General features: G+C 46.3%; 1 protein-coding gene across 2 annotated transcripts in view; it reads left to right on the top strand.

Moving 5' to 3' along the window:
• Positions 1–292: 292 nt before the first annotated feature.
• Positions 293–26,311, top strand: part of LOC143943378 (receptor-interacting serine/threonine-protein kinase 3-like) — an 88,826-nt gene continuing 62,807 nt past the window's right edge. For both annotated transcript variants that reach the window (XM_077465108.1, XM_077465107.1), the window contains exons 1-2: positions 293–441; positions 9,026–9,288. In XM_077465108.1, coding sequence (XP_077321234.1) covers positions 9,155–9,288 — 134 coding nt within the window. In that variant the 5' untranslated portion in view covers positions 293–441; positions 9,026–9,154. The remainder of the gene's footprint in view (positions 442–9,025; positions 9,289–26,311) is intronic.

Raw genomic sequence — 26,311 nt, forward strand, 5'->3', positions numbered from 1 at the left:
GTCATTCAAAGTGCAACAGCGCTGAAGTGGAAAATTGGCCTGGGCTGGGCAGGAAGGGGCTAAAAGTGTATTGGGGTGGTTACATTAAATATTCCTTGATTAAATGTTCTCCCCTTCGTTTTTTATTTTTTTTTAATTGACCCTACTGCCTGTTCTGCAGCCTCTTCTTGTCTTAAACCCCCTCCCCCTTCTTTTTCGCTGTGAGAAAACCAGTTGTGCTGCATGCGTATAGCAGCAGAAATATGTGCTTGTTTAGCTGGCTTTCCGACAGCTTACATCACTTCCTGCTCGAGGAACCATATCACTTTCAGTTTCTATTTCCTCGTACTGCGGGAATCTGGCAGCCATCAGGAACCACCCCTTGGAGATACACCCTGTGATGGGACCCCTCTTCCTTCAGTGGAACCTGGCTGGATGAATATTTGCCACCTACCTTCCTCGGTGAGTCACCTATGATGGTCTCTACACAATGTGCCTTGCCCGTTGACCACTTAAGGACCTGTCTCATTTTGTGATTTTGGTGTTTACATGTTTAAAACAGGTTTTTTTTGCTAGAAAATTACTTAAAACCCCCAAACATGATATATTGTTTTTTTTCTAACACCCTAGAGAATAAAATGGCGGTCATTGCAATATTTTTTTTCACACCGTATTTGTGCAGCGGTCTTACAAGCGCACTTTTTTGAATAAAAAAATAAGACAACAGTAAAATTCACTCATTTTTATTTTTTTATTTTGTGAAAGATAATATTGCGCCGAGTAAATTGATATCCAACATGTCATGCTTCAAAATTGCGCCCGCTCATGGAATGTCGACAAACTTTTACCCTTAAAAATCTCCATAGGCGATGTTTAAAAAAATTATACAGGTTGCATGTTTTGCGTTACAGAGGAGGTCTAGGGCTAAAATTATTGCTCTCGCTCTACCGATCGCGGCGATACCTCACATGTGTGGTTTGAACACTGTTTTCATATGCGGGCGCTACTCACGTATGCGTTCACTTCTGCACATGAGCTTGGCGGGACAGGGCGCGTTTAAAAAATTTTTTTTATTATTATTATTATTATTTATTTTACCTTTTAGTTTTTATTTTTAAACTGAAAAAATAAAAAATTGTCACTTGTATTCCTATTACAAGGAATGTAAACATCCCTTGTAATAGAAAAAAGCATGACAGGACCTCTTGACCACTTCAGCCCCGGAAGAATTTACCCCCTTCCTGACCAGCGATTCGGCACTGCGTCGCTTTAACTGACAATTGCGTGGTCGTGCGACGTGGCTCCCAAACAAAATTGAGGTCCTTTTTTTCCCACAAATAGAGCTTTCTTTTGGTGGTATTTGATCACCCCTGCGGTTTTTATTTTTTGCGCTATAAACAAAAAAAGAGTGACAATTTTGAAAAAAAACACATTATTTTTTACTTTTTGCTATAATAAATATCCCCCCAAAAAATATAAAAAAAACTTATTTTTTTCCTCAGTTTAGGCCGATACGTATTCTTCTACATATTTTGGGTAAAAAAAAAATCGCAATAAGCGATTATTGATTGGTTTGTGCAAAAGTTTACAAAATAGGAGATAGTTTTATGGTATTTTTATAAATATTTTTTTTTTTTAAATGGCAGCAATAAGCGATTTTTATCGCGACTGTGACATTATGGAGGACACATCGGACATTTTTTACGCATTTTTGGGACCATTGTCATTTATACAGCAATCAGTGCTATACAAACGCACTGATTCCTGTGTAAATGACACTGGCAGTGAAGGGGTTAACCACTAGGTGGCAGTGTAGGGGTTAAGTTTATCCTAGGGGTGTGTTGCTAACTATGGGGGGTGTGGCTGTGTTTTACACATCACTGATCTCTGCTCCAATCACAGGGAGCAGAGATCAGTGACACTGTCGCTAGGCAGAACAGGGAGATGCTTGTTTACTTTAGCATCTCCCCATTCTTCCTCTCCGTGAGGCGATCGTGGGTATCCCAGCAGTGATCGAGTCCACGGGACCCACAACCCGACTCACGGAGCCTCCCGCGGGCGGCGCACACGAGTGCACCCGCCGCCTCTTACAGGGCAATGTACAGGTACGTGATTCTGCCTATACATGCCCTTCTACCGACGTATATCGGCGTGAAGCGGTCGGGAACCGGTTAAATATGAGATCTTTGGTCAAAAAGTCCTCAGACCTCCGGTAAGTGGCGGAGGGCACCAGATCGTGGCGGGAGCCCCTCTCCCACCACCGATAAAAGTGATCTCGCAGCGAATCCACCACAGGGACCACTTTTATCTTGTAGCGGACCGCCCACTGAAGAAGGGATACCGGGGTTATGGCAGCTAGCTGCTGCCATAACAACGATATCCTCCTTCAAACAGCTGCCGTAAAACTGTGATTAAGGAATGAGCAACTCATTCAGCTTCTTATGACTTTTATCATTGTTGTGCTTCAGTTGGCACTAAAAAAAGCACTTTCCAGGTCAGCAACAAGGAGGAGAGGAGAGCGTATGTGCGTGCACTCTAGGGTTGCTACCTCATCCCTTTAAACCCAAACACATATGAATTACACGGGTTCCAAGGATAATTTAATGCAGATAAGGCACCCGGTGACTTCATGCCAAAGCCTATTTCTGACATTTGTTGCTTAAAAGTTAAAATCCGTATTCTTTGCTAGAAAAATTACTTAGAACCCCCAAACATTATGTATATATTTTTTTAGCAGAAACCCTAGAAAATAAAATGGTGATCATTGCAATATTTTATGTCACGCGGTATTTGCGCAGCGGCCTTTCGAGTGCCCTTTTTTTTTGTAAAAAAGACAATTTCATGAATAAAAAAAAATACGGTAAAGTTAGCTCAATTTTTTTGTATAAGGCTAGGTTCACACCGCTGCGATGCGGGAACGCCGCGAATCCGCGGCGTTTTCCCGCATCGCATACCTCCCGCCGGCAGTTCACACTGCCCTATGCGGACGGCTGGGAGTGTCAATGTTATGTTAATGACACCCCCAGATCCGTCGGCATATCGCAGTGCAATCTGCCGACTCGCACAGGAATCGGATCGCATGGTGTGAACCCCCATGCGATCCGATTCCGTTGCGGACCCAAAAAAGGGTCCCGTGCGAGTTTGCTGCGGGACCGCTGCGAGTTCAGCCATACTATCTGTATGGCTGAACTCGCAGCGCTACGGAGATCGGATGTGATTTGCTGTGCGAATCACATCCGGTTCTCCCCCCGCAGCAGTGTGAACCCAGCCTAATGTGGAATATGATGTTACGTCGAGATAGATCCCTAACATGTCATTCTTCGAAAATAATATATACAGTATTACTTATTTTTTCACTTTCTACATTATTAAAATCACTGCTCTCGAAAAAGCTGAAGTTTTTAAAACTTTTTTTTGCATTGATACATGTCCCCTGGGGCAGGACCCGGGTCCCCAAACACTTTTTATGATAATAACTTGCATATAAGCCTTTAAAATGAGCATTTTTGATTAATCATGTTCCTGTCCCATAAACTTTAATGGTGTTTGCGTATTCAAACACATTTTTTGCCTGTTCGCATGTTCTGGATGCAAACCGAACCGGGGGGTATTTAGCTCATCCCTATGGCCCACATACACACAAATGTGCACTCTTTGCAGATGATCTGATCGTTTTCATTACATCACCACTTATCTCCCTACCAAATGTCAGACAACTTCGGAAACATCTCAGGCCTTCATGTCAATATGTCCAAGTCACAAGCCCTTACCATAAATGTGCCAGATTCACTACTCCTCCAAGTCACAAGCCCTTACCATAAATGTGCTAGATTCACTACTCCTCCAAGTCACAAGCCCTTACCATAAATGTGCCAGATTCACTAGTCTCTCAGCTGAAGAGTCACTTTATTTTTTCCTAAAGTGATTCTACTATTCCTATTTGGGTGTGCACTTCCCATCCAGGATAGATCAAAGATATGCAACCAATTTCCCGCTAATATATAAAAAACTGGAAACGGATTTTGGTGACTGGCTTCGACTCAATCTGTCATGGTTGGGGAGGGTGCATTCTATTAAGATGACATTGCTTCCACGAATCCTCTACCTTTTTTGAACCCATACCCATTACTAAGAATCATTTGTGACACTTCCAGGCAAAGATCATAGCCTTTGTCTGGGGCTCAAAGGGACAGCCGATTAGCAAAAGGGATCCTCGTTAGAGCCAGAAACAAAGGGGGTATGTCATTACCTAACCTACTCTGGTATTACCAAGCTGCCCAGTTGGCCCAGATTTCAATTGTCTACTCTCGGACTGCTAAACCCGGTTGGGTGCTCATGGAAAGAGAAGCGGTACCACAATTCACACTGGACTACCTGATGTGGAGTCACCCAAGAAAGCGACCAGCGATTCTCGCTCCAACACTCTCTCACTCCCTTACATTATGGGACAAACTCAAAGTTCATCCAGAGTTGGTTTCTCCGATTCGTCCTCTAGCCCATTTCCTCCATGAACCCCAATTCCCCTCAGGCAGGGTTGTACAGAATTGGTCATTATTTATACTCAACAGGTCCACTTACCCTAAACCACTGCATTAAAGTGGTTGTAAACCCTTAAGCCGCGTACACACGGGCGGACTGTATGGCCTACTTAGTCCGTCGGATTGTATCCGACGGACAGTCCGTCCTACTTTCGAATGAACGGACTTGACCACACACGGATGCACAAACAGTCCGTCGAAAGCTTGCGCAATGACGTGTACAGCACGTACGACGGGACTAGAAATAGGAAGTCCAATACACAGCAATGCAACCTTTCGCCGTGTAAATCCTTTCTGAGCATGCGCCATTCTTAGTCCGTCGAACTAGCCTACTGACGAGCGGATTGTCCGCTGAAACCAAAGTATGACGGACAGTATTTTCGAAAATTCCGAAATACTTAGTACGCCAGACTGCACGCTGAAAAAGTCAGCTGAAGCCCACACACGAGCGGACTGTCCGCTGAAATATGTTTAGACGGACTAAGTAGGCCATACAGTCCGCCCGTGTACACGCGGCTTTAGGCTCGGTTCACACAGGGGCGGCACAACTTGCAGCGCCGCGACCTGCACACGATCAGCGGCAACTTGCAAAACGACTTCTGTATAGAAGTCAATGCAAGTCGCCTGAAGTCGCCCCAAAAATAGTACAGGAACCTATTTTCTAAGTCGGAGCGACTTGAGTCGCTCCTATTACAACGGTTCCATAGTACAGAACGGAGCGCGACTTGTCAGGCGGCGAAGTCACCTGGACAAGTCGCCCCTGTGTGAACCGAGCCTCACAAACACTTTGACCTACAGGTAAGCCTAGATTAAGGCTTACCTGTAGGTCCAAGAAATATCTCCTAAACCTACATGGTTTAGGAGATATTTACTAAAAGAAAATGACAGCTGTCGATGGTGCATGCATCGTAAACAGTGGTGCACAGGTGCACTATCGCCGTTAGCGGCATGCCGCTGCTAACGGTGATATGCCGTTAGTGGCGGCTCTCATGCGCATGCGCAGGAGTGACGTCAACGCTGCTCCGGCGCTGTGAGTGGCCAGAGCAGTGATACCAGGAAGAAGATGGACGCTCTGGACTACAGGGGACAGCGGTGACATCGCTGGCTCCTGTGTCAGGTAAGTGACATATAATGGGTTACTATGCGATGCATAGTAGCCCATTATGCTTTACCTTTGCAGGTAGACAAAGAGGAAGTAAACCCATCAGGGTTTACTTCCTCTTTAATTAACTTGAAATGACAACAACTGAAAAATTTAGATTTCAACAAATATCACACTACTTACACTCCATATGGAAGTCCAAACCCATGGTGTGGCCAGATTACGGAGCAGAGGGGAGGGATCACAACCATATATGAGTCACTCTCTACAGTACACACTAAACCAAACTATATGTTGGCCTGGGAGAAAGATCTCAACCAGAAATGGGAATTGGATGACTGGCACAGAACGATAACATATTCAAACTGAGGAATCCTCAATACATCTCTGATGGAGGCAGACCTAAAAAGTTCTAACGACCACTAAAAGTAGGAGGAGCATGGAAACAGACCTTTGTCTCCAGTAATCTGGCAAAACAAAAAATACTATGGATCATGGCCCAGGAAAAGATGATCAGTATCCTCCAAGATACAGTTAAGAAATTTGAGGCCACCTGGGAACCATGGGCTGATGATATGCACATCTCCCTGACAACCTCGTAGGATCAAGCCAAACCTTGTTAAGTAACGGGCACCGATAGGACCTCTTCTTATCTATCTTCTTCTCAACCTGCCCTCTTCCTCCTCTTTTCTTCTTCAATTCATCTTTCTTCTTCTCTGCCTTCTCTCCTAGTTCTCCCTACTTACGAAAGGTTACCGATTGCGGTTTGAAACAATCCCACTAGTGTAGGTGGGAAATACATAACAGAGTATACCTTGGTAGGGAACAAAGTAGTTTCCCACATCACAATGGGTAATACTTTAACAAGCCAAGAACTGTTATCTATGGAATGTCTAGTTTAAATCCCCCTGATGGAAGTCTACCTGAAACATATATCAAATGGACATAAGTTCTCATATCAATATACTATCATTGTCTTCTTAAGTAATTGAAACGACCTAACTTCCACCATCATTTTCTACCACTGTGATGTATGACTATGTCTGTCTTGCCGCTGTCTGGAACAGTCTACCACCTGTCCACAGGACTCTGCCAGCACCTTGACTAATGTATTCCAGATATCCTTCCTTCCAACCTTTTAACAGGCTCCCCTACTACTTTTTTACCCTTATTTTACCATTCTAATAGCCTTTACCTTAAATCAATAGGCGACACAGGAGTTTTGGAGTGTAACTGGCCTTAGCAGCCTTTTATTAACCAATATCTTAAAACCAATATAAAATTAACCTCATTAACTCATGTACAATCTTTTTTTCCCCCGACAGTAATTTTCTCCCAGTCTATTGGTCTTTGACGGCACCCGACTTTTCACCTTTCCACTTAAACACTTTTTCACCAGTACACTGCGGGACCAACTTTACCATAACAGGCCTCCGGCCATTTATCAGCGCGGAGACAACCCCCTTTCCCGCAGTGCAACCATTTCCGTATTTCAGCCTACCCTTCCGCTGGGATACACCAAAAAGGGGGGCACATACCACCTATGAGCCCCCCCACCATTCCATCACATCAGTTTACTTGCCACCATCAAAGATCAAAAGACCCCGCTGCTATCACTGCTAGGACGACCCGCTCTCCCAATACCTGCAAAGAGAAGAACACAACACAGAAAACAACCCCAAACCCTTAATAATGAGAGGGTGGGTGGGAAACTTTCCTGTCTCCACACGTTCTCCCCCTCTCTGCTTCCTGTCCGTAGCCATTCCTCCTTTTTTATACCGCTCCTCCCACCGTCCCAACATCGCCCCTGCCTGCTCTCCTCCTTCTCTTGCTTTACAAACATTTAACACCTTCTCACTCACTGTCCCCATTTGTCATGCCCGGCCTTCCATTAGTCCCTGCTCTCCTATTCCGGGTCTCTCTTTGTCATTGCCCTTTTGGCATCCAGAGTGACATGACATGAGCCACTCCTGGACATCACCAGCACTGTGGTCTTGCTAGTGTTAACCATGAAATACCCTTACTGCTACTCCTGGAAGCTTTTCTTGCTACAACTTCACTTGTCTCACCGGAGTCTCCACAGCCTTCACCCATTTGCCAAGAGAAGTTTTGTTATGGTATCCTGGAGTACTCTTAGGCTGCATTCACACCCGAGCGTAGCATTTTCAAGCAGAAAATTGCGCGAAGTTACCGCGATTTTGCAGCGTTTTTTACCACGAATTTTGTGAAGGACAAAAGGTCACCAATGTTAAAAGAAGAAAAACACCCAAATCTGCTCGATTCGAGCGACAAAAAAGGGTCCAGAACTTGTTTGAGCTTCAGGCGTTTGGCTTCAGTCAACATGGAGTGGAGATGTGAACCATCTCCATTGAGAATAATAGATTTTTTCCCCTCTAGCGTTTTGTAGCTTTAGGCTTCAAGCTACAAAACGCTCAGGTATGAATGGGGTCTAATGTTTGATAGTAGTGAGGAGGAACGTCCCACCTCAACTGAGGTTATCATGTCTCCAACATTGGACCCAGAAGAGGCTGTAGCTCCAGCATCATCTGTTCTTACCTCACGGAGCGACTGGACTGGTGAAGTGTGTGCAGGTTCAGCACATCCCTCCTAATGCAAACATACAAGTTACAATGTGTGATGTTATGGGACAAGTCGATTTTCTGAGAAACTTTGCACTTTATTACTGTACACAGTGAACACTGTACACAGCTCATCTCTAAACTGGGGAACTGACCTAATGTTAGATTCTTCACATGACCGCAGTCTCCGCCTGATCCCAGGCACTGATAAGATTGAGAGGTGTCCCCACATGCATGGGCGCAGATAACCCTGCCCATATGCTGTCAAGTAGACGGTACACAGCCCTAAGATGTCCAAAGTTGGCCCTGAGTCCCAGCATACTTAATGTATATGTGTCCTCTATGTAGAACTACTAGTCTCTGCAAAAACTGGCTGCAAAGCTAGCTCCGACGCCTGGAAAAATCGGTGTTAAAAACGCGATTTTTACCACGTTTTTCATTGGTGTTTTTGCGCGCTTTTTTAGCAGTAGCGTTTTTAAAGAAACACATCTCTTGGCTATAGCACTCCCAAATTTCCCACAATGCCACAGAAAACAAAGAAAATATGTTACGCGTTTATGCGCATTTATTCACATTTTTCCACGATTCGCGTTTTTACTGCTCTAGCTCCACGTCACGGAACGCACTGGTCCTGGGTTTTTTTTACAGCTTAAAAACGCCTATGCCGTTTGCAGCTCAAAAACGCCTAGGTGGGCATGAAGCCATAGACTAACATGGACAGGCGTTTTTAACCTGCAAAAAACGCTCAAAAAAGCGGCTGTAAAAACGTCCGTGTGCATGAGGCCTAACATTACACAAACCTGACAACTTCCTCTTCTCTGTTCTAGATTTCGATAACAGGTTGCCATCAGTGGAACTGCCCTCATCCAGTGTTCAGAGGAGAAGCAAGGCTCAACGCACAGGTGCTGCTGATCGGGGTCCCTGGAGGCAGAAGGTGGAAACTATAGCGGGGAGACATGGAGCCACTGCAAGCCGGAGACCTGGAGAAGATGGATCAGCTGGGGTGGGGAGGATTTGGGACAGTTTACAAAGGAAGGAGCAAGAAGCTGAGCAGGGATGTTGCCATAAAGTTTTTACGTGGCCAAAGTAGGTAAGTGGCAACCACTGTATGAAAATATATTACACACACATAGTACTGGTATACATTGTATGCATATGTGTACATATATACATATCGTGACTAGGGATGAGCCGAACAAGTCCCCCGGTTCGGTTCGCACCAGAACTTTCGAACGGACCCCAAATTCGAACAAACTTTAGAACCCCATTGAAGTCTATGGGACTCGAACGTTCGAAATTAAAAGTGCTAATTTTAACGGCTAAAAAGGGTTTGGGGACCTGGCTCCTGCCCCAGGGGACATGGGTCAATGCCTAAAATGTTTTTAAAAATGGCCGTTTTGGCGGGAGCACTGATTTTAATTACTATTAAAGTGAAAAAAAAAGTGAAATATTCCTTTAAATATGGTGCCTGGGGGGTGTCTGTAGTATGCCTGTGAAGTGCCACGTGTTTTCCGTGTTTAGAACAGTCCCCGCACAAAATGACATTAAACGGAAATAACACCATTTAAAACTGCTTGCGGTTTTAATGTTATATCTGGTTCCTGCAATATGGTTGAAAATCATTGAGAAAAATGGCATGGGTAGCCCTCCCTGCCCATTACCAGCCTATTTGGGTCTTGTACGCATATTAAGGGGAACCCTGTACCCATATTAAATAAAGGAAATGCGTGTGGCCCCCAGGCCCTATATACTCAGAACAGCAGTATACAGGCGGTGCAAACAAGACAGGGACTGTGTAGGTTTGTTGTGTTAAGTTGAATCTGTTTGTAATTTTCAACTGGTACATTTTTAAATTGTAGCTCCAGTCAAAAAAACTATTTTTAAGCTTTTTGGAAAACATAGGGAAGGGTTATCACCCCTGTATAATTTGTTTTGTCGTCCATCTTTTTTCATCTCACTTGCTGTTGTCTCCTTCCGTTTGCAAGTAGGAGATGTTTGTAAATTGGATGTTTGAAAGTAGGGGCCTGCCCTATATGCTCTGCAGAAATGGCGGAACAAGGTGTTGGTTTTGCCACAACATTGTAAGCCCTCAAAGTGACTCTTGGTGGGCGCTGGAGCGCCCTGCTGTGAACGATTATATCAAGAATTGTAATTACATGCCATTGTTGAACAGTGGTAGAAAAATTGACCTTTGGTGGTTGTGGTGCTGGTGCCACAACACTATAAGTCCTCACCATTACTCTGGGTGGGCACAGAAAGGGGCCCTCCTGTGAAATATTATATCAAGAATTGTAATTACATGTCCCTGTTTAACAGGGGCAGAAAAATTTGGCCTTAGGCACTGCTGCTGGTGCCACCACACTGCAACCTCTCCCATATACTCTAGTTTTATTGCAGGAATTAGCCCTGCTGCAAAGCATTGCATCAAAAATTGTACTTAAACGCCCCTGTTAAACAGGGGCAGAAAAATTGGGCCTTAGGCACTGGTGCTGGTGCCACCACACTGCAACCTCTGCCATATACTCTAGTTTTATTGCAGGAATTAGCCCTGCTGCAAAGCATTGCATCAAAAATTGTAATTAAATGCCCCTGTTAAACAGGGGCAGAAAAATTGGGCCTTAGGCACTGGTGCTGGTGCCACCACACTGCAATCTCTCCCATATACTCTAGTTTTATTGCAGGAATTAGCCCTGCTGCAAAGCATTGCATCAAAAATTGTACTTAAACGCCCCTGTTAAACAGGGGCAGAAAAATTGGGCCTTAGGCACTGGTGCTGGTGCCACCACACTGCAACCTCTCCCATATACTCTTGTTTGATTGCAGGAATTAGCCCTGCTGCAAAGCATTGCATCAAAAATTGTACTTAAACGCCCCTGTTAAACAGGGGCAGAAAAATTGGGCTGATGGCATCACCCAGAACCAGAAATGTTCTTCCAACATATCAGCGGAGGAGGAAGAGGATAGACAATCAACGTAACAGGACAGTCACTCAGCATCAGCATAGGCAGTCTTGAAGGGATGTGATGCTTCAAAAAAAAATATTCTGTTACATCAGCTTCAGGTGCTTGGTAGCTGTGGGTGATCCAAGACTGATTCATCTTGATGAAGGTCAGTCGATCAACTGATTCGGTGGACAGGCGCACCCTGTGATCGGTAACAAAGCCACCAGCAGCACTGAAGGTGCGTTCCGAAAGAACGCTGGATGCAAGACAGGCCTCCCTCTGCGATGGCAAGATAAGGTCGGCAACCTTACCCTTGTACCGTGGATCAAGGAGAGTGGCCAGCCAGTAATGGTCCCTCTCCTTGATCCGAAGAATACGAGGATCCTTCCGCAGGCTTTGCAGGATCAGGGAGGCCATGCAGCATAGGTTAGCTGAGGCATTCGGTCCAGAGTCCTCTGGGTCACTAAGGACAACATGATCCGCAGCTACCTCCTCCCAGCCACGTACAAGTCCACGTGTTTCTTGGGACTGTAAATCATCCCTACAAGACTGCTACTGCTGCTGCTGCTGCTGATGCTGAGTGCCAGCCTCCACCTCCATGCTGACACAATCATCCTCCTCCTCCTCTTCCTCCTCCTCATCCTCTTCCTGTGTGATGGGTGGCACAGCAGGAACACTGTCTGGATAAAGGGGGCCTTGAGAGGCAAGGAAGTCCTCCTCTTCCTGCCTCGGTTCTGCCTCAAGTGCCCTGTCCATTATTCCACGCAGCGTATGCTCCAAGAGGTGGACAAGAGGTACAGTGTCACTATTGCATGCACTGTCACTGCTCACCATCCTTGTGGCCTCCTCAAACGGTGACAGGACAGTGCATGCATCCCTGATCATGCCCCACTGGCGTGGTGAGAAAAAACCGAGCTCCCCTGACCCTGTCCTGGTGCCGTAGTCGCACAGGTACTCATTGATGGCCCTCTGCTGCGTGTGCAGCCGCTGCAGCATGGCCAACGTTGAGTTCCATCTGGTGGGCATGTCACATATAAGGCGGTTCTTGGGCAGGTTCAACTCCTTTTGGAGCTCAGCCAGCCGAGCACAGGCATTAAATGATCGGCGGAAATGCACACAGACTTTCCTGGCCTGCTTCAGGACATCCTGTAAGCCGGGGTACCTGCCCAAGAACCGCTGCACCACCAGGTTAAGGACGTGAGCTACACAGGGCACATGGGTCAGTTGTCCCTGTCGGAGGGCGGAGAGGAGGTTGGTGCCATTGTCACAAACCACCATTCCTGGCTTAAGCTGGCGTGGCGTCAACCACCTCTCGGCCTGCCCCTGCAGAGCTGAAAAAACATCCGCCCCAGTGTGGCTCCTGTCCCCCAAACAAACCAGCGCAAGCACGGCATGGCATAGTTTTGCCTGCGTACTTGCGTAGCCCCTGGAACGCCTACGAAGCACCGCTGGTTCTGAGGACAGAGCACTGGAAGAGGCCATGGAGGAAGAAGAAGAGGAGGGGTGGAGGAGAGAGGTGTGTCACAACCAATAGTAGCATTTTGGAGGCGTGGTGGCGGAACAACCTCCAACACTACTGCACCTTGTCCTGCATCCTTCCTAGCTGCTAGAAGAGTGACCCAATGGGCCGTGAAAGACAGGTAACGTCCCTGTCCATGCCTGCTGGACCATGAGTCAGCGGTAATATGCACCTTACCGCTGACCGCCCTGTTCAGCGAGGCAAGGACATTGCCTTCCACATGCCGGTAGAGAGCCGGAATCGCCTTCCGTGAGAAAAAGTGGCGCTTGGGGACCTGCCACTGAGGAACCGCACATTGTACAAACTCACGGAAGGGGGCTGAGTCTACCAACTGAAAAGGCAGCAGTTGAAGTGCTAGCAATTTAGCCAAGCTAGCATTCAACCGCTGGGCATGTGGATGGCTGGGAGTGAACTTCTTTCGCCGGTCCAGCAGCTGGGGCAGGGACATTTGCCTGCTATAATCGGACGTGGGTGTACCGCTAGCAGAGTTCCCGGAAGCACTTGGCTGTGACACACCTAATTCTACACCTTCATTCCTCTCAGAGCAGGTTTCAGAGAGGACTGAAGGTCTAGTGGGGTTGGAGATGCCAGCTGATGAGGAGCAAGGAGAGGTCCGCTTTGTTCTTTGGTGTGAGTCTTTGAGGTACGCTTGCCAACGAGCTGCATGGCAGGTCAACATATGTCTGGTCAAGCATGTGGTGCCCAAGCGGCTGATGTTTTGGCAATGCGAGATACGCTTGAGACATATGTTGCAAATGGCAGCGGTGCGATCTGATGCACTCGTCTCAAAAAAGGCCCACAACAAAGAACTTTTAGAATAACGCGCAAAGGCAGCGCCCTGCACAGGCGGAGCTCTGCGGTGTGATTCAGTCGGTGTGCTGCCCCTAAGTTGGCCTCCGGAGGGCATCCTGCCTCGTTGGACATGTGCCTCCTCCTCCTCTCTCCTTCCAGGCACCCACTTGGAGTCAGTGCCCTCATCATCCCATCCCTCTTCATCGCTGTAGCAAACCTGGCAGTATGCTGCAGCTTGTGGAACATGACTGCCAGATTGCTGTCCTTCTTGAGCATCCCCTCTCTCTGCGCTCACGCTACTGCCTTCCTCTAGCTGAGTGTCATCATCAGAGCCCACAATACACTGGGCATCCTCCTGGAGCATGCACCCAACACTGTGCTCAAAGAGTTCAGGAGACTCCTCAGGAGGACGTGGTGGGTCTAGGGAAAGAGTCACTGATGATGACATTGAGAGGAGGGAAGACGATGCGTTGGCAGCTGCTTTGCTAGTACCCTGAGACTGGGTGAGAGAGGATGAGGAGGATGAAGAGGGCTTGGTCATCCACTCTACCAAGTCGTTGGCATGTTGCGGCTCAACATGTCCAGCTGCCGAAAAGAAGGACAAGCGTGTCCCATGGCCACGTGCTGATGACAATGCACCGCGTCCACGACCAGCACTATTGTCTCTAGACACAGAGCCTGCTTGCCCTCTTTTATCGGCTCGCGCCTGTCTGCCTCTCCTTGCTGGCCTTCCAGACATGGTAATGGCCTGAAGGGAGTTGGGTAAAAAAGCAGTTGGGTAGTGTATATTGTGCTAGAGGCACACAACACCCACCCCAACTCCTGCAGATGCCTTTATTATAGAACACCAGAGATAAAGGGGTATATACAGATGTATACTGTGCTGTGCTGGAGGCACACACAACTTCCAATAACTCCTGCAGATGGCAAGTGGTCTCAAATAGAGAAGAGCTATGTAGGTGGATATAGCGGTATGTACTGGGTACAGAGCACGCAGACAGCACGCACCAGCTCCTAACACTACTGACTGCAAGCTCTATTATAAAAGATAGATAACTAGCTATATAGGTGAGGTGAATATAGCGGTGTATACTGCGGTCAGGGCACGCAGACAACAACCACTACACAACAGCAAGATCGAAAATCGTCCGAAAACGATCGGTGTGTACTGTGTTGAAGGTACACAGAACACCCACTAACTCCTGCAGATGCCTTTATTATAGAACACCAGAGATAAAGGGGTATATACAGATGTATACTGTGCTGTGCTGGAGGCACACACAACTTCCAATAACTCCTGCAGATGGCAAGTGGGCTCAAATAGAGAACAGCTATGTAGGTGGATATAGCGGTATGTACTGGGTACAGAGCACGCAGACAGCACGCACAAGCTTCTAACACTACTGACTGCAAGCTCTATTATAAAAGATAGATCACTAGCTATATAGGTGAGGTGAATATAGCGGTGTATACTGCGGTCAGGGCACGCAGACAACAACCACTACACAACAGCAAGATCGAAAATCGGGCAAAAACGATCGGTGTGTACTGTGTTGAAGGTACACAGAACACCCACTGCTTCAGACGCCAACACACTACACAAGGCCGCCGCGCTGGCGGCCTTATATAGTGTGGGGCGTGCACTACACAGCCTGAGCTATGATTGGCCACAGGCATCCTGCCTGTGGCCAATCATGGCTCTCCTCGCTGCTGGCGCTGCGATTTGGCCAAGCATGCGGGGTCACAGTGCATGCTTGGCCAATCATGAGCCAGCAATGCACTGTGCCATCGCAGTGCATTGTGGGCCGTGAGCGCCACACAAATTTGGCGCGAACGGACCAAAATGTTCGGACTTCGCCGAACGGATGAACAGCCGATGTTCGAGTCGAACGTATGTTCGACTCGAACACGAAGCTCATCCCTAATCGTGACCAGCAGAAGTCTCCCTGTCACTTACACAGAAATGAAACCGAAGCTGCTAACAAGCAATAACTGTACTTTTTCTTAAAGAGGAAGTAAAGCCAAACAAAAAAATAAATAAATAAAAATACACCCTGCAAGGCAAAGGCATAATGAGCTAGTATGCATCGCATACTAGCTCATTATGAATAACTTACCTGAGATGGAAGCCCCCGAAGCGACCCTCGTTCTCCTCCTCCAATGCCGCCATCTATCCCAGAGTGACTATATTATTGGGACTCCTGCCTGTACACCCACATGAATTTTATTGGCATCTCAGTCAGTCCATAGGGTTCAATATTGAGTTGGCCCACCCTTTTGCAGCTATAACAGCTTCAACTCTTCTGGAAAGGCTGTCCACAAGGTTTAGGAGTGTGTCTATGGAAATGTTTGACCATTCATCCAGAAGCGCATTTGTGAGGTCAGGCACTGATGTTGGACTAAAAGGCTTATCTTGCAGTCTCCACTCTAGTTCATTCCAATCGGGTTGAGGTCAGGATTCTGTGCAGGCTAGTCATGTTTCTCCACCCCATATTCACTCATCCATGACTTTATGGACCTTGCTTTGTGCACTGGTCAAAATCATTCGGTAGAGAGGGGGATTATGGTGTGGGATTGTATTTCAGGGGTTGGACTTGGCCCCTTAGTTCCAGTGACAGGAACTCTTAAAGGAGTTGTAAAGGCAGAAGTTTTTTTTTACCTTAAAGTGAATGTAAACACGATTCACAAAATTTGAGCTAGGCACATATATCTGCAGTGTTTTCTTTTCTCTCTCCAAAGCACTATGTCCAGTAGCTGTCTCCTGGTCCGTTCTTCTGTTATCAGCCTGATAACATCTGACAAATTCTCCATCACATGTGATGAAAGCAGTCTGAGTTTTGTGTTGGGGAGGATGCTATAAATAGATTAGCAGAACCCTGAACGATTCAACGAACAGAGCTGAAAGTGTCTACATATGAGAAGAGGGGGAGTGTGCCTTTCCTCCAGTCAGCTGTCTTGGCTGTATGCCTGACTTCACTGCAGTGCTAACCAGGAGGAGAAAATCTCCTAACACGATGTGAACTTTCTAAACAGTAGACATGTACAGAGTAAAAAATTTTGTTTCGGAATTTCGTTTTCGTCGGAAAAATGAATTTATTTAGTTACTCCCGAAATTTGTTTTTATTTATTTTGTTTTTCGTTCAAAAATTGCATTCGTCCAAAAATCCACATGGATTACGGTCGAATCTGTCTTTGAAGGCTTATGGTGTCTGTCGAATGTATAACGAAAATTCGACGGAGCTAGTATATAGTATACTTCGTGTGAACCCTATTAAAGTCTATGGGACTTGAACGTTCAAAATCTAAAGTGCTAATTTTAAAGGCTAATTTGCAAGTTACTGTCCTAAAAAGTGTTTGAGGACCCGGGTCCTGCCCCAGGGGACATGGATCAATGCAAAAAAAAGTTTTAAAAACTGCCGTTTTTTCGGGAGCAGTGATTTTAATAATGATTAAAGTGAAACAATAAAAGTGTAATATTCCTTTAAATTTTGTACCTGGCGGGTGTCTATAGTATGCCTGTGAAGGGGCGCATGTTTCTGGTGCTTAGAACTGTCCCTGCACAAAGTGTCATTTATGCAGGAAAAAAAGTCCTTTAAAATCACTCGCAGCTATAATGAATTGAAAGTTATTGATAAAAAAATAAAAAAAAAATAAAAAAATTCCTTTATTAAAAATAAAAAAAAATAAAAAATAAAAAAAAATAAAAAAAAAGATTCCAGCGGTGGTAATCCACTCTTGCTATCCAGCGACGGACGATCATCTCTCCGGGGTCCAGCGATGGCTCATTTGAATCAGCGCAGCAAATCCATCCATCTTCTGTCTCCACTGAGGAGACACTGCGCATATAACAAACGTCAGGCCGCCGGAATCCCCGCAGTGTCTCCTCAGTGGAGACAGAAAATGGATGGATTTGCTGCGCTGATTCAGATGAGCCATCGCTGGACCCCGGAGAGATGATCGTCCGTTGCTGGATAGCAAGAGTGGATTACCACCGCTGGAATATTTTTTTTATTTTTTATAAAGGAATTTTTCAAAAGTGTGTTTGTCTTATTTAACTATTTTTTACACTTTCTTTGTGAAATGGTAGGGGTACTTTTATACCCCCTTACCATTTCAAACGGGGGGGCGGGATCTGGGAGTCCCCTTGTTAAAGGGTGCTTCCAGATTCTGATAAGCCCCCCGCCCGCAGACCCATACAACCACCGGCCAGGGTTGTGAGGATGAGGCCCTTGTCCTCATCAACATGGGGACAAGGTCCTTTGAGGGGTCACAGACCCCCAAAGCATCCTCCCAATGTTGAGGGTATGTGGCCTGGTACGGTTCAGAAAGGAGGGGGGCGCTCTCTTGTCCCCCCCTCTTTTCCTGCGGCCTGCCAAGTTGCGTGCTCGGATAAAGGGTCTGGTATGGATTTTTAGGGGGACCCCCCACGTCAATTTTTTTTTAATTTGGCGTGGGGTTCCCCTTAATATCCATACCAGACCTGAAGGGCCTGGTAATTTAATTTGTGGGACCCCCACGCTTTTTTTTTTATTTATTTTTTTATCAATGACTTTCAATGAGTGTTCTCTGTATTATGGAGCCGGCAATTCATAATAGCTGCGAGTGATTTTAAAGGACTTTTTTTCCTGCATAAATGACACTTTGTGCAGGGACAGTTCTAAGCACCAGAAACATGCGCCCCTTCACAGGCACACTATAGACACCCGCCAGGTACGAAATTTAAAGGAATATTACACTTTTATTGTTTCACTTTAATCATTATTAAAATCACTGCTCCTGAAAAAACGGCTGTTTTAAAACTTTTTTTGCATTGATACATGTCCCCTGGGGCAGGACCCGGGTCCCCAAACACTTTTTAGGACAGTAACTTGCAGAATCTTTTTTCTCTGTCGAATATTTTCTCTATATAATCTTGGACTAATAGAGGTAAGGTTAGGCACATTCGACCACAGGTTCTATAGACACAGATTGTTATTGTCAGAGTCACGTCGAATCTCCTATTCTATATCGAACTGTTGTAACAATGAAAACGAAAATAAAGCATTTATTTATGTCGGATCTTTTGTTTTTCGGATTCTGTGCTTTCGTTATCGTTTGTCAAAACGAAAACAAAAATAGCTGAAATTCGGACGAAAATGCATTCGGACGAAAACGAATGCACATGTCTACTAAACAGTATATAAAGATGAAGAGAGCAGATATACATGTAAAACATATGTAGGGAGATTTGTTTCATCTCTGTGTATCATCTGAGGCTGTTCACTTCACTAGGTATATGTGAGAGTTTACACCCACTTTAAAGAGGAAGTAAACCCTGATGGGTTTACTTCCTCTTTCATTCCCTGCAAAGGTTAAGCATAATGGACTACTATGCATCGCATAGTAGCCCATTATGTGTCACTTACCTGACACAGGAGCCAGCGAAGTCACCGCTGTCCCCTGAATTTCCGAGCGTCCATCTTCTTGGTGGGTCTCCGTGGGTCTTGCTGCTCCGGCTCTGTGATTCGCCGGAGCAGCGATGACGTCACTCCCGCGCATGCGCATGCGCACGGGAGCCGACACTCGTGGCATCGCGCGGCATCTTCGTCATTGCGCCGTAGACAGTGGTGCCTGTCTTCAGGCAAATATCTCCTAAACCGTATAGGAGATATAGGAGATATTTCTTGGACCTACAGGTAAGCCTTAATCTAGGCTTACTTGTAGGTCAAAGTGGTTTGTAAGGGTTTACAAACACTTTAATGCATTAAGATAAAAAACCTTCTGTGTGTAGCAGCCTCCCCAGCACCCTGTAAATACTTACCTGATCCCCATCTCTGTCCAGAGATTTCCACAAGCGTCTTAGCTGTCCAAGACTCTCCACCTGATTGGTTGAGACACAGCAGCGTCGCCATTGGCTCCCACAACTGTCAATTAAAGTCAGTTAGCCAATTTAGAAGAGAGAGGGGGGGCGGGTCAGTGCTCCATGTCTAAATAGACACATGGCGCTGCGACTCGGCTAGGGGTGCCCCCATAGCAAGCTGCTTGCTATGGGGGCACTCAACAGGAAGGAGGGGTCAGGACCCGAGAAGAGGAGGATCTGGGCTAATCTGTGCAAAGCCAACTGCATAGAGCAGGTAAGTGTGACATGTTTGTTATTTATTTTTATTTTTTTAAATGAGACTTTACAATTTAGTGTGTCAGCATACCAAGAGATCATGGACAATTTCATGCTCTCAACTTTGTGGGGATAGGTTCGGTGATGGCCCCTTCCTGTTGCAACATGACATTCCCATAGACACACTCCTAAACCTTGTGGACACCCTTCCCAGAAGAGTTGAAGCCGTTATAGCTGCAAAGGATGGGCCAACTCAATATTGAACCCTACGGACTAAGACTGGGATGCCATTAAAGTTCATGTGCGTGTAAAGGCAGGAGTCCCAATACTTTTGGTAATATAGTGTACTTTTACTGTGTAGTGATCAGGGCCGTCTTTAATATTAATTGGACCCTTGGCAAACATCCCCCCCCCCCCACCAATACAATTTCGCTCTCCATCTGCTCTGAGACATACAATAAGTAGCAGCTATACTCAGTTTACGGTATCATATCAGGCATCGATTGCGATTGGTTGCCAAAAGTTACAGTGTGTCATTGCTGCTTACTGACTGGTTGCTAGAGGTTACAGCAGACATTACAGCTCACTGATTAGTTGCTATATGTTACAACATATGATTTCTGCTTGTTGATTGGTTGCTAGAGATTACTTTACTGCAATACTGTTCACTTATTGGTTGCTAGAGGTTACTGTACAGCAATACTGCTCACTTATTGGTTGCTAGAGGTTACAGCACATCATCTCCTCACTGCAGGGGGCATGACATACATATGAATGCTGCCTTTATTTACTTATCTATGTTGCCAGATGCAGCTATTTACGTATGAATTCTGCTTCAATTTACATATGAATGCAGGTTATTTACATGTAAACACAGGGTCTGCAGGTGAGTCATCTGCACAAAACAAAAGGGCAGAGTTTGGCAGCATTAGGCGCAGCACTTCACACTGAGATATCAGGAAACAGCACAGGATTAAAACTTCAAGAGATGGGAATTTAAACAGGGGTAGAGGTAGCTGTTTTGGGCCCCACAACAATGACAGAGCCCAGGGCCCCGGATAGCTGCCCCTTCTGTCCTTCCTTAAAGATGGCCCTGGTAGTGACGAGCCAAATGCAAATTGGTTTCAATTAGGGGTACATCAGTGAAATTTTCCTGGAAAGTCCTTATCCAAACCCCTTTGAATTTAATGGAAGCTTAAGGTACAAAATCTGTAATGGCCATTTTCTAGGCTAATAGGACAAAGGTTGTCACACTATGGGCATTGGGGGGGGGGGGGCGCTGGGCAATGCCCTGAGGGACATGTACCAAAGCAAAAGTTGTAATTCCATTTTGCGGGAGCAGCAATTTTGTCGATTAACACACGACATTTTTGTGAACTCACTTTTTGAGTGATGTCAGCCTGTAAGCAGGTTAGTGAGACAGCTGCTGCCCCAGCCAGGAGGGGAACAGTTAACCTGTTTCCCACACTTTCTACTGAGCTCTGCCTCTCTTCCCCTTCTGATAATTATTATTATTATTATTATACAGGTTTTATATAGCACCAACAGTTTGTGGGCAGAGGGCAGACATTACAGTTACATTACAATTTGGTATAAGAGGAATCAGAGGGCCCTGCTCGTTAGAGCTTACAATCTAAAAGTGACGTCCTTTTTTCCCCCACAAATAGAGCTTTCTTTAGGTGGTATTTGATCACCTCTGCGGTTTTTCAATTTTTCTGCTATAAACAAAAAAACACTGACAATTTGAAAAAAAATAACTATATTTTTTACTTTCTGCTATAAAACGCATCCAATAAAAAAATGTAAAAATCTAATTTCTTCAACATGTAGCCAAGCCTCTCCAGGCCTATAGTGACCACCAGAGTTAGGGACATCCTTCTTTGTAGAGTGGTGTTACGAAGCATGGTGGGTGCAAAGCAAGGTAGATTAATGTGCGGCAGACATTTCTTGAATGAAAAGAGATTTATTGTCTCTTAACCAGGAGTGGCACAGTGGTTTAGTGGGTATCGCACTCTCACCTAGCAGTAAAAAGGGTTGCTGGTTTGAATCCCAACCCCAACCCTGACACTACCTGTTTGGAGTGTGCATCTTCTGCCTGTGCCTGCGTGGGTTTCTTTCCACACTCCAAAGACATGCAGGTAGGTTAATTGGCTTCTGTCCAAAATTGGCCCTAGTATATGAATGGGAACTTTGGATTGTGGGCTCCTTGAAGGTAGGGACCAATGTGAGTGTGCAATATACAGGGATAGGGACAATTGTAGACACTCACTCAGGTTGAACTGGATGGACTGGTGTCTTTATTCAACCTTACTTACTATGTAACTATGCAACCACTTAAGTCCCAGACCATTTGGCTGGCCAAAGACCAGAACACTTTTTGCGATTCGGCACTGTATCGATTTAACTGACCATTGAGCGGTCGTGCGATGTGGCTCCCAAACAAAATCGACGTCCCTTTTTTCCCACAAATAGAACTTTCTTTTGGAGGTATTTGATCACCTTTGTGGTTTTTATTTGTTTCGCTATAGAAAAAAAAAATAGCGACAATTTGAAAAAAAAGCAGTATTTTTTACTTTTTGCTATAATAAATATCCCCCAAAAATATATAAAAAAAACGTTTTTTTGCTCAGTTTAGGCCAATAGCTGTTCTTCTACATATTTTTGGTAAAAAAAAATTTCAATAAGCGGTTATGGATTGGTTTGCGCAAAAGTTCTAGCGTTTACAAAATGGGGGATAGTTTTATGGCATTTTTATTAATAATTTTTTTTATTCATAATGGCAGCGATAAGCGATTTTTATCATGACTGCGACATTATGGCGAACACATCGGACAGTTTTGGTGCTATTTTGGGACCATTCACACTGATAGCTGTATAAATGTGATTAAAAATGCATTGATTACTGTGTAAATGTGACTGGCAGTGAAGGGGTTAACCGCTAGGTGGTGTAGGGGTTAAGCGTGTCCTAGGGAGTGATTCTAACTGTGGGGGGGAGGGGCTGTGTGTGACATATCATTGATCACCACTCCCGATTACAGGGTGCTGTGATCAGTGTCAGTGTCACTAGGTAGAACGGGGAAATGTGTGAGGGCTTACCTAGGTTGGAGTCCATGGTGCAGAGATGTACGCTCACCCTTGCAAATACACACAGCTCACGATAACAAAGAGATAAGCTACCTGGGCTGTGAATCTGAGCATGGGGGCTTGACAGGAATAGCCAAGGGATAGTCAAAGTAAAGCCGTAGTCAGGGATTCCAGAAGTCAGAATAAAGGATAAGCAGAGCCAGGGTCAGAAGCCGGAGTCAGTCTTGGAACGCTGTAACTGGAGCACAGGACTACTGGAGCCTTAGGCAAAACAGGAGACAAGGATTTGCGGATGAAACCTCGAGAAAGTGCGTCAGCAACATACTCCTTCATGACCTTATTCTCCAAGACCGACAAAGGGTAAACCCGGCCACCAGGAGATATGGCACCAGGTTGAAGGTCAATTGTACAATCATAAGACCAGTGTGGAGGCAAACTACCAGCTTGACCTTTATCAAAGTCATCGCTAAAATCATGGTACTCCTCCGGCAGGGAGGAGAGTGAAGAGGTGCACAGGACCTTGGATACCTTCAGGAAGCATGTCTCCCTGCATTGTGGTGACCAGGAGAGAACCTCAGCATGGAGCCAATCAAAAGAGGGGTTGTGCCTCTGTAGCCAAGGATAACCAATAACCAGCGGAAACCTGGGTGAGAAAATAACTTGGAATTGGATTACCTCATGGTGAAGAGCCCCTACGGCCATGGACAACGGAACCGTCTCATGAGTCACATGGGCAGGCTGTAAAGGTCTCCCGTCAAGAGCCTCAATGGCAAGTGGAGTGTCACGCAACTGCAGTGGAATCGAGTGCTGCGAAATAAATGCAGCATCAATGAACAGGCCTGCAGCCCCAGAGTCAATTAGAGCCTGTATCACGATGGATGACTCAGCCCAAGAAAGGGTGACCAAAACCAGGGGCTTATCCTTCTGGATAACTGGGGATGAAACAACGCCACCTAAGGTCTGTCCATGACAGGACCTCAAGGTTCGGGCGTTGCCTGGACAGGTAGGAAAAGACTTCAAAAAGTGACCTGCCTGGCCACAATAAAGGCACAATCTCTCCCTCCTCCTAAAGGCTCTCTCATCCGCAGAGAGATGCATGAAGCCCAGGTGCATGGGTTCATCTTAACTGACCAACTCGGTACCAGGAGGCATGGGAGGTGAGGGAGTCATGGGTGGGACTACAAAGCTCGGAGACAAACGTAAAGGAGGCTTCCGCAAGCACTCCTTAAGCGAAAGTCTTTCTCTGAGTCTGGAGTCAATGAGGATGGCAAACAAGATGAAGCTCTCCAGCTCAGTGGGTATATCACAAGCTGCTATCTCATCCTTGATGGAATCCGAGAGACCATGAGAAAAAGCAGCCACGAGGGCCTCATTGTTCCAAGCAACCTCTGAGGCCAGAGTACGGAATTCAATGATGTAGTCGGCAACAGTTCTCGTACTTTGTTTGATGGACATGAGGCACTTGGCAAGAGAAGCGGAGCGTACGAGAATGTCAAATACCCTTTTAAAGGAGGCCACAAACTGAGGGTAACTCAAGACAACAAGTTTTTGTGTCTCCCATAGAGGGTTAGCCCAGACCAAGGCTCTCCCAGAAAGCAAAGATATCAGGAAACCTACTTTGCTTCTGTCCGTTGGAAATGTCTGGGGCAGCATCTCGAAGTATATCTCAACCTGATTGAGAAACCCTCTGCATTGAACTGGATTGCCCCCAAATCGCTGGGGAAGCGGAGCAGAACCAGACATACCTCTTATAGAGGTAAAACTCGAGGCGGGTGCATGCACAGAGACTGGCGCAGCAGCAGGGATGGCCTGCGACTCAGGTTGTACCGGAGCAGCCACCGTGGGGGATTCTAGGTGAGCCATGCGATTCAGGAGCGTTTGTAACGCCAAGGCAAACTGATCCATGTGGTGATCTTGCTCATCCAATCTGGAAAAAATATTACCAACAAGTGGATTGACTGTATCTTCTGCATTCATGGCCTTCGCCTACTGTCAGAAACCATGAATCAGACTGAGACAGAAGTACAATTAAATCACACTTGTTTATTAATAAAAATAAAAAGGTAAATAGAAAAAGCGTAGTCAAAGCATAGCCAGAGTCCAGTAACCAGATCGGGTAATCAGCCAGTTCAGAAGTCAGGGATCCAAGTAGAGCAACAGCAAGCAGGATAAGGAGCCAGAAGGGATGTCAGCAAGCCAGTCTTTAAACAAACCACAGGAGATGGTTTCTAGTGATGTGACCAAGGCGAAGGCAGAGGTGAAGTGAGCTGGAAGGCTTTAAGGTCAGACGAGCATCATCAGGAACAGCTGGTAACTGTAGAGAGAGAAGAGAGCTGGCAATTAGCCGACAGCTGAGCGGCCAGCCCAGAGAAGGAAGGGCTAAGCCAGCCCTGACAAAATGTTTGTATACATTAGCGTCTCTCCGTGAGACAATTGTGGGTATCCCCACAGACATCGAGTCCGTGGGACCCGCAATCGTGCTCACAAATCCCCCGGCGGGCACGCGCCCGCAACCCGCCTCATTAGGGGCAACATACAGCTACGTGATTCTGCCGGTATGTGCCCTTCTGCCGCAGTATATCTGCGTGAGGTGGTCGGGAAGCGGTTAAACAAAACTGTGGGAGAGAGGGTTAGGGCCAAGACAGCCTTTAGTAGTTGCAATGTTACTTTAGCAGACAACAAGACTTCTATAGGTAGACAGCCACGCAGGGAAAGGCATCCAGCAGGACACCACATCTGCGTGAGTAGGACTACTGTCTCCTGGCAACAATTTTGAAAGTTTCTAACAAAGGTGATAATGAACTTATTCACTTCTTTTACAATCTCCTATTGTAGATCTTCACTCAACTGAGCTCTCAGTCTTTTATTAGACTTGCCAATCCACTGCCACTGGATGCCCTGAGCTCTTCCAAACTTCTCACTCAGTATTTTCCTCAAGCAGCACCCCCGCGTCCCTGCTCGGTCCCTGGCTTGGCACTCACAGATACTCCTCAAGCGTCACCTCACTAGCCTGCTCAGTCCCTGGCTTGACATACGATATTGCTCTGCAAGCATCACCCCCACTGGCTGGGTCGCTGGCTTGACATCTGCTGGAGTTTCCCAATTCCTCACCGTTCCCCCGGTTGGTGAGAATACTGCTCTGGTACTTCCTTCACAGTGGTCCCTGGTAGTAAGGTGGATGGTCCCTTAGTGGAGACAGCTTCCCCTCTACCTTCGACCATGACAAGTTATCTGGCCGGCAGAACCGTCACTTCTGGTTGGACGGCAATTTGCAATCCCAACCCTACGCTGCTCTCTTGCTTCTGGATAGGCCCTTTAGACAGGCAGATGACCCCAGGATAGGCAGCAGGCTCTGGCATAGCAGCCCGGGGCAGCACAACACACGTCCACCCAGACAGCCGTCCAGGTGGCACAGAACCCCGATAACCTGAACCCATTCTGTCACTGGGAGATAGGTGGCAGAGTCAAGCTGGACTGATAGAATGAGACACCGCTCTCTGGTGTCTCCTTCAAATGTCGCATCCTGAGAAGGTGTATGTATTGTGGGACCAAGAGGCACTTGTATGACAGCGTCAGGTTATGATACAGAGATACCAGGGTGTATGGCTCGGTCTAAGACGGGGTACCACCATAATGTTGATCTCACATGAACGTGGCCCGCCTCGTCCTGGGTATTAGTGAG

This window comes from Lithobates pipiens, unplaced genomic scaffold (genome assembly GCF_037356315.1).
Source record: "Lithobates pipiens isolate NorthernLeopardFrog02 unplaced genomic scaffold, aLitPip1_a1.2 Scaffold_30, whole genome shotgun sequence".
Lineage (NCBI taxonomy): Eukaryota > Metazoa > Chordata > Amphibia > Anura > Ranidae > Lithobates > Lithobates pipiens.